Source organism: Callionymus lyra, chromosome 18 (assembly GCF_982586985.1).
Source record: "Callionymus lyra chromosome 18, fCalLyr1.hap1.1, whole genome shotgun sequence".
NCBI classification, from domain to species: domain Eukaryota; kingdom Metazoa; phylum Chordata; class Actinopteri; order Syngnathiformes; family Callionymidae; genus Callionymus; species Callionymus lyra.
In genome coordinates, this window is record NC_141835.1 from 11,180,950 (window position 1) to 11,195,647 (window position 14,698).

At 36.3% G+C, this 14,698-nt stretch overlaps 1 protein-coding gene across 1 annotated transcript; it reads right to left on the reverse strand.

Annotated features, from left to right (window-relative positions):
* Positions 1–2,536: 2,536 nt before the first annotated feature.
* On the reverse strand, positions 2,537–13,466 carry LOC148060470 (LBH domain-containing protein 2-like). The gene is made up of 4 exons (XM_087779928.1): positions 13,293–13,466; positions 5,872–5,947; positions 5,340–5,508; positions 2,537–3,957 (listed from the first exon to the last, which is right to left on the reverse strand). Exons 2-4 carry the CDS (start codon positions 5,944–5,946, stop codon positions 3,890–3,892), a joined length of 312 nt encoding a protein of 103 aa, XP_087636054.1. The 5' UTR covers position 5,947; positions 13,293–13,466; the 3' UTR covers positions 2,537–3,889.
* Between the last annotated feature and the right edge of the window lie 1,232 nt (positions 13,467–14,698).

A 14,698-nucleotide genomic window follows, 5' to 3' on the forward strand; every position in this document is an offset into this window, starting at 1 on the left:
TTATTTAAAACAAATGTCTTACCTTCTTGGTTGCATTTAATAAAAAAACAAACATTTCTACCACCTAGTTTCCACACCTGGTTTGAGAAGTAGAGTAATAAAGAAATACAAAAACAATTATCTTGTTACACAAAAAAGCAAAAAAATATTTGATAAGCAGGCAATTTTTTAATAACAAGAAATAAAAACATCAATTGTGGCCCTCGCTGCTCAGGTTTTAAAAAATAATGAATGGTCATAATGTGACGACAGTAAACATGAGCTGAAAAATATACAAAATAATAGAATTTCCTGTTCACAATAAATCAGTAAAACTAAATTATATATTCATTCCGGGTCCAGAGCAGCTGAAATGTGAACTTTCTGCAAACATCTCCTGGAACAGCCACGAGGACTGGAACATGGAGGTGTACGAGAGAGTGGGCGGTGAACTGAAAACCCGAGATGCCTCCAAGGAGACGGGGCTCAGTTCTGGCCGAGTTCCACAGAGCAAGTGCTCTTCAAACGTTGTTTCTGCATCTCGTTGTTTGTTAATTTAATCCGTGGATTTTTTACTTGAGTTCATAATGTTTGATCTTAGTCCTGTACATTTAATTGAATCGTTGAGAGTTTGGAGACATTTTTTATCATCTTGGAAAAGCAGAAAATTTAAGGACCTGAAGACAAAACCAATAAAATAGTTACTTTTGCAATTCCATGGCTTGAGGTTTGGTATGATGTTTGGTAACTTCTGTTTTGGTCTGCACTAGTGGAGGGTGGGGGGGTTAGATGATATCACTTCACCTCATAGTTTTTTTTTTTTAAGTTAATATTTCAGTAAGGTGTGTATAAAATAAACATTTTGATTTTTGTGTTCACATTTTTGTGTTGCAGTTTAGCTTCTTGCCGCTAGATGGCAGCAGTCATTACGTCCTCGGCAGCTAAATCAACAATTAAATCCAGGGAGATCCCGGCGATGACTGTGGACGAGAGGATACAGTGAACTCCGGCAGCTTTTAAAGGTGATGTTTGGACATTTTTGGTTTTAAAACAAATAAAAGCAGTTACGACTTTGTCAAGAGTCATGAGGTCTATAAATACTGCAACACCAGAGTAAAGTACTCGATAATACTACACATATATCCTTCCTACAGTATCGCAATACATAGTATCATTTCCCCTGTATGGTGATACCTATCATAACGCCAATTTCTTGCCAATACACACCACTAGTATGGATACCAACAAGTTGGATCTTTGATGTTTGAGTCGGCCATTTGGGGCAGGTGTTTTTAGGATCCGAAGGACCACATGGAGGCCACCCGTTTGTTTAAGTTATGTTGAGTTAGAGGATTCATTTAACCAAAGGTGGTGAAGGCTTTGGGTGATGACTGATTTCCACAAGGTACACACACAATTTTGTCATTTCACAACCAATTATAAGATCATTTAAGGTATGATAGGTTTTTTCTTTCCAGTAATATGCCTCATGGGTGGGTGGTCGTGGCATCCGTATTGGTTCCTTAGCGACATGTACCATGAAATAGTCTAGGTAAGCCTGTTTGTTGAATTTAAAGATTGTACTTTATGCATGCTGTGCCCTCTACAGGCTGTCACCATGGCTTACCTCGTCATAACCCAATTGCGAAAGCCTGCAGAGGGTTGCGCACACATTCCTAGAACCGCAGTTATAAAGGTACCTGAGGATTTAACAGGGTTGTTTGTGCTGTCGTGCAACATCTGTTTCTAGTCCATTAAGATGTTTGAATAACACCAATAAGCAGGAGTACTAGTGCCCTTCTTAAATGGAGTGAAGTCTTCCTCCCCATGAATAACCAGCTTGTGACATTTCAGATATAATTGACGTCTGCCCCCTTCAGACCCCCCACGGGTTCAGCCGTCTGCGATTTCCCCAGGAGTGACCCGGCTTGCTGCGACGGAGCGTTCCTCGCAAGGTTGTCATTCAAAAAGGTCACGTCGACAGAGCAAACCCTCTTCCATCCTTCCATCTCGGTCTCGATCAAGTCGCAAATATGACCTTTAGCCGTGCCTCGGATATCAAGGTGTGTTTTCTGGAAGCAGCCCTCTGGGCAGAGTGTGTTCACCAGGAATATATATATATATATTTAATTTTATTAATAGACGTTCAAAAGAAAAGAGAGAAAATTAATGTCATATGACTCCAAATAGGTGCACAAAATAAACATTTAAACGACACAAAATCATTTTATTCTATCAAGGCATTCTGCATGTCAACAAAATTCCACTAAAAGTCCAAACTTTTTTAATACCTATCACTCGGAAAATGAAGTGATTTTGCAGCATTTTCTGCCTGTGAAAATGATCAACATCAGTTGTGAGTGTGGGTTGTTTGCTGCTGCGAGTTGTGTAAGAGGTCGTCATTGTTGGAAGGTGTGCATGTGTGAATTGCTTCTTAGTTGTTGCAGAGGTGTGGACAAATCTTTAATTTAAAATGTGCGACTTCATTTTCATCTGCAGGAACCAAATACAACCTCTTTTTTTCCACTTTTGAAAATAAAAGGTAGAAACACGGGAGGGATTTTGAAAAGTTTAATTTTCTGTGCAATGATTTTTATAAAATCCAAAGTCTATACATTGAAACAAATCTAAAATAAACTGCTCATCTTTTTTTTATTAGTATTATTATAGCAAAAACCTTCTATTTGTAGACATATTGCTCCTAAAAGTAAAACAACTACTGACACATATATTTGAGTAAATAATGTTACATTTCAATACTGAACCATCAAATAAGTGCAACAAATCTATCATTTAAAAAATAAAGAAATCACCAAACTACAGTGTTAAGCACGTGAAATACAGACGTTTCATTTACAAAACTGTGCACAAGTCACGCTAGCTACCAACGCTAACAGTAGTTTTATGGCACGATTGAGCTTCCAGAGTATTTAGAAGCTCCCATCCAGGTCATGTGATGTAGAGTCCGAAGGACTTTTATTAAGTCAAATATTATTGTTTTACTTTTTGTTTCTATCCATATATCTGTGTTTATATCTCAGATATCGGAAGGGGCATCCTGGAAAGCACCCTACACTGTAGACATACATCCCTCTTGTACTATGGTCAATTAAAAATAAAAGAACACAACTTTTTGTGGTTCCATACAAGCATGTCTCAGAAACTAAGATTTGTTTTGCTCACTGAACAGTCGAATCGCGGAGCAGATTTAAGGTTTGTTCGTACGCAAACGTTTGCTCTTGCAAAACAAAACAAATGTTAACTATCTCAATCCATCCCTGGTGTGCGTAATAAAGCATTTATATTTCTCTTTCTGTCCATGTGTTTGCGTTGACGATTGCATGGATGTTTTTTTTTCCCCACTGATAAATGTTACAGTGAGGATGGATAGTTGACGTCCAGCTATTAGCGTTAGCAGCGTGAAAAGTCTAAATAGCTCACGCTATTCCGTACGTAAAAATGGTAGTACATTTCTCTGTTTATTAATAAATATAAATATGCGTTTTTTAAAGCTAAGTCTAACTTTATATGTTAGTAGAAGTCTGACAGACATAGACAGCAGTTCTAGTACAGGCACCAAAATATATGCTTTGTGTAAAACGGCAGTACGCAGCTATGTTTGAGAATTAAATCGGTATTATCAGTATCGAAGGATGGTCCCTGGTGTTGCTCTATTAAAATCTTAGATAAACTACAATAAGGCAGTACAATAGACATATTTTTTTTATCTCAACATTCATCCCTTTAAATTGCCATGAAACACTTAGTCTAGCCTACAGTTCCCAATGAAAACCTTTGACGTGTATCTGACTGCAAGACTAAATGTGATTTGTTCTTTCGCCTCCACACGGCCTCTCGTCCAAACTCACGGTCTGGACGAAACCCACGGTTACAGCGGAGGACACTGTGATTAGTTGGAATCGTGAGTCTCTGTCCCTGAAGCCGCTCGATCCGGGCTTTCTTGAAAATGTTCTTTCCCTGAAAAAGCAAACAAATCCACCATCAGCGATGAATTGAACTGCATTCCTACCTGCGATTAACTTGAATATAGATACTTTTGACCTCCATTATGTCAATATTGGATCTCTTCATTTCAATATATCCATTACATTTTGTTGAAAAATCAGACTTTTAGGATGATTTTCAACTTATAGTCTCAGACGAACATACATAGAGTTAACTGTATCGTGATACTAATGTTTTCTGACCCAAGTATCGGGCGAATTTAAAGACCTTATCTATTTCCATCTGTGTCTGTTATGTAATTTGCACTTAAGTCAGTTTGCAAATAGGATGCATTAGTTAGGAAACATGTATACCACGATACTTGGGTCAGGAAACATTAGTATCACGATACCTTGATTTGTTCACGATAACTCACAGTATCGTGATACTAATGTTTATCATGATACTTGGGTCAGGAAACATTAGTATCACGATATCTTGAGTTATTCACGTTAACTCCCGGTATCATGATACTAATGTATACCACGATACTTTGGTCAGGAAACATTAGTATCACGATATCATGAGGTTGTTTCAATAACTCACGGTATCATGATACTAATGTATACCATGATACTTGGGTCAGGAAACATTAGTATCACGATACCTTGAGTTATTCACGATAACTCACGGTATCGTGATACTAATGTATATCACAATACTTGGGTCAGGAAACATTAGTATAACGATACCTTGAGTTGTTCTCGTTAACTCCCGGTATCATGATACTAATGTATACCACGATACTTGGGTCAGGAAACATTAGTATCACGATACCGTGAATTGTTCACGATAACTCACAGTATCATGATACTAATGTATACCACGATACTTGGGTCAGGAAACATTAGTATCACAATGCCGGGAGTTGTTCACAATAACTTACGGTATCGTGATACTAATGTATATCATGATACTTAGGTGAGGAAACATTAGTATCATGATACCGTGAGTTGTTCACGATAACTCACGGTATCGTGATACTAATGTTTCCTGATCCAAGTATCGTGATGTGCATCATATCATGAGGTTGTTTCCAATACTCACCTCAACTTGAACGAACATCACAATAGTTTTGTGCCGCATTTTTCGTACCTAATTTCAATTGTATGAATTTTATTCCCACATAAAATGACATGAGCCTGGAGTTTGGCACTCGTTTCCTAACTAATGCATACTACTGCGAACCGACTGAAGTGGAAATTACATAACGGACATAGACGGAAATAGATAAGGTCTTTAAGTCCGACCGCATCTGCTGGATACGTTAAGTACCATCGAAACACATTATTCACCGGGTGCCGGTGACCTTTTCTAAAAACGAAAAAAGTCTTGTAAAGACGACGATTCCTGACCTGCGGTTTGCGCCTCGCTGCTCTCTCTTTTAGCTTCAGGAGTTCCTGGATCATCTGGCGGCCAGCGGAGCTCGCCAGACTCCACCTCGGTTCCATCCGTGGGCTCCACCACGATGGACGGAAGCCTTTTGGACAATTTTGGATATCTTTCGTGGGTGTCTGAACATATCTTGATGGGTAATGTAAGGTAATCATCAATGAAATCAAATAATTACCAAAAATAATTTAAAAAAAATGTAGCACGAAATGTATTACTAGTAGATAAAAAATGAAAGTCTTTTAGTTTAGAACAAAAAGTAATACTCCCTTTAAGAATTTGTCTTACCTCATATTAAGTTATATTAGATATACCTCAAGTATTTGTCCTAATTCAAACCATTCAATTGGTTAGGAACATTTGAAAAGTAAGTCAACACAGAAAATAGTCCAAACAACCCGAGCCAAAGAAGCCCGGCTGAGGGCGCATGTTTTTGGGTCACCTAAAAAATAAAAAAAGGTTCAATTTCTCGAGTAGATTATGAATAAAGGATACAGGATGTTCATCTCCTCCTGCTCCTCCTCCAAAGTCCTCCACCGTTGGTTCTAGAGAGCTCATCACGTCAGCCATCCTGCAGGAGAAGATTTATTAGTTTTTGTGTCTCTTGCTCTGTAAAAATCAAGTCATTTTTATTGTTGTATATCTTGAATAGAAAGTCCCTGTGGTGTAATTCATGGTCATAGTGAGTAAAACTATAAGTGTGATCGAGCTGAGACTTTCATTTAATACTCATATTTACTAGTGAAATGCTAAAACAACTTATATGTCTTTGTCTGAGGACTTCTGCACTTTTTTTTTAGTCCATTTAGGATTTCGGGTCCCTCATAATTATTATTATTATTATTTTAAATCAACTTTAATATGATAATAACATGTTATAAACATTATTAGGACCAGAACATTATGGTTCTAGATCTAGATCTTCAGATATTTAATTTAATTATTAATGTATATTATTATTCATTGTACTGTATGTGCTTAATGTATTTCATTTACTTTTATTTATTTCTATATAATTTATCTATAATACATCCATCCATCCAACCATCCATCCATCACAAATTAACTTATTTATTTCGATTTTCTCCAAACAAAAAATGAGTAAACTATTTGTACATACGAAATAACAAAACACCTATTAAAAAAAGCAAAATCAAAAAACATAACAAAACCCTGTAGTTTGAAAAAGTAGTAGGAAGAAGTACTTCTTTTTTATTTCCTACCCTTTTTAATTATTCTTTTGTATGTTTTTACACATTTATTCATACAAGAAATACATTTATATTAATATATAAACACTATAACATAATATAGTGTAATATATAAGCATATGCTAAATAAGTATGAATACACATGATGTACATAATATAAATTAATACTTTCATCATATTATTATTATTTAAATATTTTATAATTAATTTGGAATGTTAAATGTTATTACAAATTTGAATTTAAGTTAGATTGTTTTATCAGTGAAACCTTTTGTACTTATTTTTTTAATAAATATTTTCCTCACATGTTTAGTTGAATTCCTGAACGTTAAATTAAGTATTTCTTCTTTCAAGTTTAATTTAGATACTTAATTAATTCTTCATTTTAAATGTTTGTTTTTTATTAGGGCTCAGCTCACGCAAGATAACGTCTTATCTTGCACAGACAGACGCCCCCTGGCGGTTAAAACCAGCAGGAGGTCAGATTTCCTCCGACAAGGTTCGCGTTTCCACCGAGCATTATTTATTCATCGGCATCGACTGAGGTATGTTTCCAAGCCATTACAAGCTCTGTGTCATAAATAGTGGGTTCTTCGCGTCCATCTAACATTACATACAAATGTAGTATGTTTATTTAGCTACAGCTAGTCACACCTTTTTAAACGTTGTCCATCACTAACACTATTAGTATCTCCTCTAAGATTGGAACAGCGATCCCTGACCCCGAGGGTAGAAACTTGTACAATACATCATTTTATTCATCTGTAATTATCCTAATTTAGCGGAACTTTCCGTATTAGGTCACTGCGATATCTCCTTTCCCTTCCAGCTCTGCTGAATAAGTCAGTTATGTGTTAATATTCAACAGTTTCCACCAGGATCTGAGCGATGTCTCGGTTACACTTCTATGATTAATTGATTGTAAAATAGAGGCGACGATCCCGTCGAGAGACGATCTACTGTCAAGATCTTCTGACAGTTGGAGAAATGACGTCAAGCCTCACACACACACTGTTGTGAACGCTTGGAAAATGGTAATAAAGTCGACGACAAGATGTGAGTGTGTGTGTGTGGTCTGATAGAAAAACCTACATGAGTGTAATTCTTTAAAAATGGATGCAGTTTCCTTAAACTGTCACATTAATTATAAAGAATAACTGGAAAAGTTGTGAATGAATTTCCAACGTTTAGGAAAATTCATGTTGGGAAATGAAGGACCTTTGAAGTGATTCCATTTTGCTGGTGATCTGGATCAGTCCGGATAAAATTATATAAATATATATATATATATATATATATACATATATAAAAGAGTAAATTACTTTAAATAACACAAAAGAATGCTTAAAATATCGAGTATGTGAGTTGAATTGCCTCTTCAAATGTATTTTTTTATAGTTTATAAAGTTTATTAATTAAGCTTAATTTGTATTATATGAAGTGTTTCTTCAAAATTAAGAAGAAATGTATATAAGTTGATGAAGTACTTTCATGTACTTGTCCACTATTTCCCCCAATGTCCTCATTACAAGAGGACATTGTCCCTTTTTTATACTTATATACTTATATACTTATATATACTATAATATCATACTATACTCTTTTTTTTTCTCATAATCAACGAAGATCTATCCATCTATCTATCTATCCATCCATCCATCCCTCTTCTCTCTCTCCCTCCCTCCCTCCCTCCCTCCCTCCATCCATCCATCCATCCATCCATCCATCCATCCATCCATCCATCCATCCATCCATCCATCCCTCTTCTCTCTCTCCCTCCATCCATCCATCCATCCATCCATCCATCCATCCATCCATCCATCCATCCATCCATCCATCCATCCATCCATCCATCCATCCATCCATCCATCCATCCATCCATCCATCCATCCATCCATCCATCCATCCATCCCTCTTCTCTCTGTCCCTCCATCCATCCATCCATCCATCCATCCATCCATCCATCCATCCATCCATCCATCCATCCATCCATCCATCCATCCATCCACCCATCCATCCATCCATCCATCCCTCCATCCATCCAGGGATGTTCGTTTCTTTCAATTATATCTGAAAAAATAAACCTGTAAATCAATGAAAATTACTGAAAAAAATAAGTCTGTATGATTTATATTAACTGTTTTATCTAAAGGTCGGAATTATAATGCTGCCATTGAACCTGTAAGTGGTGCAAAAATAGTTTTAAAAACACATTTAGTTCTTCTTAATAGTTTGACCCTTTTGATTCCATCCCCGAATGACGTCATCAGAGGAACTCCATTGTGCCCAGAATAACTCAACGTATGGACACAGATTAGGATTAGCCTTCAGTTCTCAACGTTATTCACAAAACGTTAGCTTCGGACGTCAACGTTTCGAAATAAAACGTTTATTCCTCCACGATCCCAAACCTTGGGCTGATGTTTTAATACGTGAAGTATCGGAGTCGTCGTGACTGTTAGAAAAAAAAGCTCCACGAAGCTCCATCCATCAGCGTGGCCTCAATTTGTCATGGTAGTGTTCACACCTGGTATGAAGTGTCACGCTGTCATGTGAAGAACCAGGGCCCATTACTGCACGGAGAAGAAGAATCCCCCTCCTCGGTTCATTTCAGTCTCAACCCATTTCGTGTGTGTGTGTGTGTGAGGGAGAAACTCAAGACACTCGTCAAATCCAATACAGTATTTTCTACCGTGAATAAAAAAAGTGTGATCTCCGGCTGGGGCGAGTCCAGAGAAAGCCCTCCGGAGACGGACGTGTGACAGGCCCCTCAGGAAACGCTACACTTCATACAATCCGACAGCTATCGGTGGTTACCGTTGCCACGGCGACGAGCAGTTTGCGACGCGATACCTTCTGATTGTCGGGAGAGAAGTTCACTTTGCCTGAGTGCACAAGGCTGAGAGCTGATTTATGTTTATTCATGTGTGTCGTTACGCAGCAATTACAATCAGCCTCGTGTTGTCGGGAGACTTTCTCAACCTGGATTCGCCTTTTCCCCCGTTTTTTATTTATTTTTTTATTCATGGCTGCTCAGAGACAACGGCCTCTTTTTTTTATTCCACATCAGAAGCTCCGATTGTTTCCCCCCCGGAGAGAATCGTGGCGGTCACGCGGGCCGGGCTCGTACGCCCGGGGTTTGAAAAAAAGAAGCCTCTGTAGGTTGTAGCAGCTGAGAGTTCGCACATGACTTTAGCGTGTTGTGGAGCGTGACGGGAGCTGGAATGTGAGTCGGTCTGGCTTTCTGCTTTCAAGGTGAAGGATAGGAACTTAAGAGATGAGTGAGTTTTTTACTTTGCAACAGAGAGAATCTATGATGAACAAACCTGACTGAGATATGGTCTAAAAAGAGCAGTTCAAAACCCCTGGTCCGGGGATCAGTAATGGTCGGTGAAGCATTAGTTACCAGGTCGCACGGAAAGATATTTTTTTAATATAATATCTGTTCCATAGATTATCACTATGGGTCTGTATTGTCAAATACCTGGCGATACAGGGGCAACGATACGACATATCGTGATACTGTAGTAACGAGGATATATTGGTAGTATTGTCCGAGTACTTGACTCTGGTGTTGCAGAATTTACAGACCACATGACTCTTGAGTCGTAACTGCTTTCATTTGTTTTGAAATCAAAATATGTAAAAAAAGAAGTCGACTGTATCCTCTCGTCCTCAGTCATCACCAGGATAGCTGCGGAGACTATCATCGGCCGGGAGTTTAATTGCCACACAAAAATAAAAATAAAAACACAGTGATTATTTGAATGTTAATTGTATTTAAAAATTTAATATATATTGAATTATTTATATAGACTTTATGGAAGTATAAATCACGAGAAAACTATGATTAAAAAAAGTGATTTGAAAGCCAAAAAAAAAGATTTTGAAAATCGATACGGTACCGTGACATTTAAAAAAAAAAAGGATATTTAAGTCTTAGTAGTAATTTCCTTACACCCATAATTATTACTGTACCGAAAAAAAGATGGTGTTTTCTCTGAAGTAACAGCCTGTGACTGTTTTTGTCAAGATATATTAAACTCATCTTACAATTATCAAATAACAATACATCAAGAGACTAAAGTGTGAAATAACATGCAGTTAAAAAAAACTAAATTTAAACAAATTAAAACGCCTCCTACTGTCGGGACAACTTCCTGTGCGATATTATTTTGGTAACTTCCTGTTTCAACCCGGTTCCCTGAGTTGACCCAAGGATTGTTTCGGTGTTGTTTTACGTTTACTTGTTCACCCAAAAAACACTTATGGCCAGAATACGTAAAACTTCCCGAACAAACTCACCTTAATAAAAGATAAGTAAATGCAGATATAGATTAAAAATCGGCCACTTTTGATGATGTATTTATTCACCAGTACACACTCAACCTAAAGGTACTAAGAATCATCAATTAACCTATGTATGTCCATGGACTGTGGGAGGAAACCAGAGCAACAAGAGTGAGTCTACGCACTACAACCATTTATAGGATTTTTTTTTTACACATCTTAGCTGAATAAACTTAATTTTCGAACAGGGTTAACTATCTAAATATAAAGTTCAAATACTCTAGTTATAGATATAAAAATTGCAATGTTAAAAAATACATTAACAAAGTTGCAAGAATGTTAAAAATTATTTTTCTACATTTTCTGTTCATCATCATGTCAACTTCACTCCGTCTCTCTTGATTCTCCTTTGCGACTCGGATAAATGACAGGTGTCGCACTTTTTTGTTCAAAATTCAACATAGATTTCGACAGTCCTAATTTGCACACTTTCTCAGCATTGACTCACAAATACTGATTAAATTCCGAGAAGAATGTCAGACAAGAAGGCAGTAGGACACCATGGTAAAGTACGATCTATCTTTAAATCTAGATTTAAAACAAAACATCTTTCTTGTATTTATTTCAATATATTGTTTTTTGTGTTTCATTGTCTACTCTTTTGCACATTGGAGGTTTCGTTTTATGCTGTCGGGCAGGTTTTATGTCGTGAAACTCATCGTTTAGTTCTTGAAACACTTCTCTTCTTGGTCCTTTAATCATAGCGTGACGTTTAATAAGCTCAATCGACATCTTTTCACAGTTGTCACGAATAGAAAACGCAGTTTTTTTGTGTCACAAGAAGCCAAAATGCAAAAGACGTATGTGCGTCCTTCACTTATGTAAACTAGGTATCAGTGGGAAGATTTGATTTACATCCATTTAGGTACCAAATTACCGATGCAAACTCAACTGCAACCACGTTTCTGTAATTTGATCAGTGAATCCGACCACAGGACGAATAGAATGGTTCAACATTACAATATAATTGATGAGCTTTCAAAAAAATGTCATTATAAGTCATTTGATACTATGTTTTCTAAAAAAGTAAAGCCATATAAATCATGATTTACGCCTCCCCTGATGATTTACACGTGACCCCGTAACGCTTACCTCATCCGGCTACTCAATAGACACTGTTTCTTTAAGTGACATCACAGAAAAAAACATATTTAGCTAGAAATAACCTTAGAAAGGGAGACATCCTAGCTTAGCTAGTCAGTGCTAACTGCAGGTAAAATTTACCTGTACAATTTGTATTTGTAATGTCAATTTTAAGACACATTTATAAGGGAAAAACATTAAATCTTTTGGGAAATAAATGTATGTACTATGTCCCAAAAGATAAAGTAGTGTTAATTACTGGGTTAAATAATCTGCTCAACAAATATATAACGTAGTTAATAAAAGATTGTCTTATGTAAGGTAAATGTTTATACAAAAAATGCTAATTGGAAACAATGTTGGTATTGTAGACTATGGGAGGAAACTGGAGTACCCTGAAAAAACCCTTATAAGAACAGGAAAAATAAATAAAATCCACACATAGGACGCTCCAAACCCAAAGTTACCTCAAGCGTGATACAACTAAAAAATCCTCAGCAAACAAGTATTTTGAAATATGGCGAAGGTGGTCGTCCTCCTTTTGAAGGACAAAAAAAGAAGGAGGTCATGAGGCAGAGACGAACACTCTCAGCCCCACAGGAGTCCTCGGGGGCAGAAGAAGAAGAAGTCCTTCATTAAAAAACAACTCTTCTCTATTCCTTTCGCTATATCACGAAAGAGGGGAATCAACGTATCGACCTCACCGTGTCCGTTTCACCCTCGTTGATTCGACCACTCATGTGAGAAAAGATCTGGTCCCGTCAAAGAGGTCGTCTCGCTTCGATCCACCTCAAGAATCATCCAACAATCTCAACCGTACGGATCCACAGGGTGGAAAGATTTTTTTTTTCCCTCCCCTCATTTTTTAGTATTTGCTTTTTAATCCTCCTTGAAGTCATTTAAAATGTTAATGAAATTAATCTGGGACCAAATTAATTTTATTATCAAATAAATGCCAATAATGTTGTTTTATATTAAAACCGTTTATATTATATATATATATATATATATATATTCATATGTATATTTATTGAATGCTAAAATATATGTTGTACCGGATTAATTTCATTCAAATTTTAATTTACTTTAAGGAGGTCAGTTTAAATAAAAATAAAAAACGAGCCTCCTACACTTCTATCACCAATAATGGACACATTTCACTTTTTATCTCTACCATAGATGTATATTTTGAGTTTTACTATTTTAGTAGAAAATGTTAAGTTTGTTCTTTAAAGTAATAATATTTATAATTTTAAATAAAAGCAACGTTACCTGTGCGCGGCTGGATCCCGAGTCTCAGAGCAGGAACATCACACTGCTGCTGCTGCTGCTGCTGGTGATGAAGATGAAGATGAAGATGATGATGATGGTGAAGATGATGATGATGATGATGATGATGATGATGCGAGATGTTGTGGGCGAGAGGCGGCGAAGGCTCCCGGTTAAATTGCCGCTCGCGATGAAGTGGCAGGCGCATGCGCAATACACACACGCTGCATTTAAAGAATGTAGGAAATGGGAAACGCTGGATTTTAGATGTCTCTACTCTTACGTAAACAGGACTGACCCGTTTTTTTTATTCATTATTTTCATATGCAGTGCACGTTGAACAGGATCAGAAATGTAAATATTTACAGATTGTTAAACTATTTTTGCTATAAAGAAAATATTTTACTCAAATAGTTTGTCATCGTGGCACCAAATATATAACTGTAACAGTATAAATCTAAAGTTAATAATAATTTTTAGATGGCATCAGGTTCCTCAAATACATCACATGTGTAGTAATGTTTATTCTCGATTTTTGCGTCAAGCCATCTGTGTACTTTTGCTCTGATTCCATAAAAATTATATCAATCCTTCAGGCTCTTATTATTTATTCAATAATTCGCCTGCGACAGCAGATGGACGAGGCTTTTATCCTTCTTAAATAATAACATGTTTCACAGTAAATCAGAAAATGTTTTATTGTTTAATGAAGTGGAAAAAAATGTATTGGAGATTGTATTTATTCTTTTTATATTTGGATCAGGTATTTATTAAAGTTCCTCAGAAAGTAAGCGTAGAAACTGAGGTTAGAGATTATTTATTATTAAAGATTTATTGAAGAATTGTCTTTTTTTAAGCAATTGTCGTTAAATTGTTTTTTTTACCAGGGTCAGTGAAGGCATCATGACCTGGCGGTAGCAGGTAATGTTTTGAAACTGTGTTTGTTAGCAACTAGGCTAGTCTTGTTTGGTTTAAATCCATGCTATACGTTTATAATGTTTTAAACTAGACAAAATATTGTGCTGTCTATTTTAAAATATACATTTTAAACAACATCTGCTACGATAAGTATAACGTATTTTGTTGTCTCTGAACCAATATAAAGTTTTGTGTACATGCTAGCTAGGGTTAAATACTTGGATGTGCTAACATGTATGTACTTTAAAAATAAAATTTACAATTCTCATTATATATTTTTTAAAGTGAAAGTTATTAAAACGAGCTCTGGTTGAAACTAATGTTTTTAATCATCTCAATAATGACCACCTCAACTTTGGTTTTTTTTTAAATGAAAATCTTTATGTTATTTCGAGTAAATGGATTTAAAAGAAAAATATTGTAACTGTGTCTCCCTCTAGTGTGTGGATGTGAAACAACACTAAGACATCTTCAGCTTCTACTCGGGAACA

Excerpts from the sequence above, each read along its gene's own strand:
- LOC148060470 (XM_087779928.1), bottom strand. The coding sequence starts at position 5,946 with ATGGCTGACGTGATGAGCTCTCTAGAACCAACGGTGGAGGACTTTGGA. Across the intron at positions 5,509-5,871 it reads CAGGAGGAGATGAACATCCT|ATATGTTCAGACACCCACGA; the intron begins GTATCCTTTATT and ends TTACCCATCAAG. Across the intron at positions 3,958-5,339 it reads CAGCGAGGCGCAAACCGCAG|GGAAAGAACATTTTCAAGAA; the intron begins GTCAGGAATCGT and ends TTGCTTTTTCAG.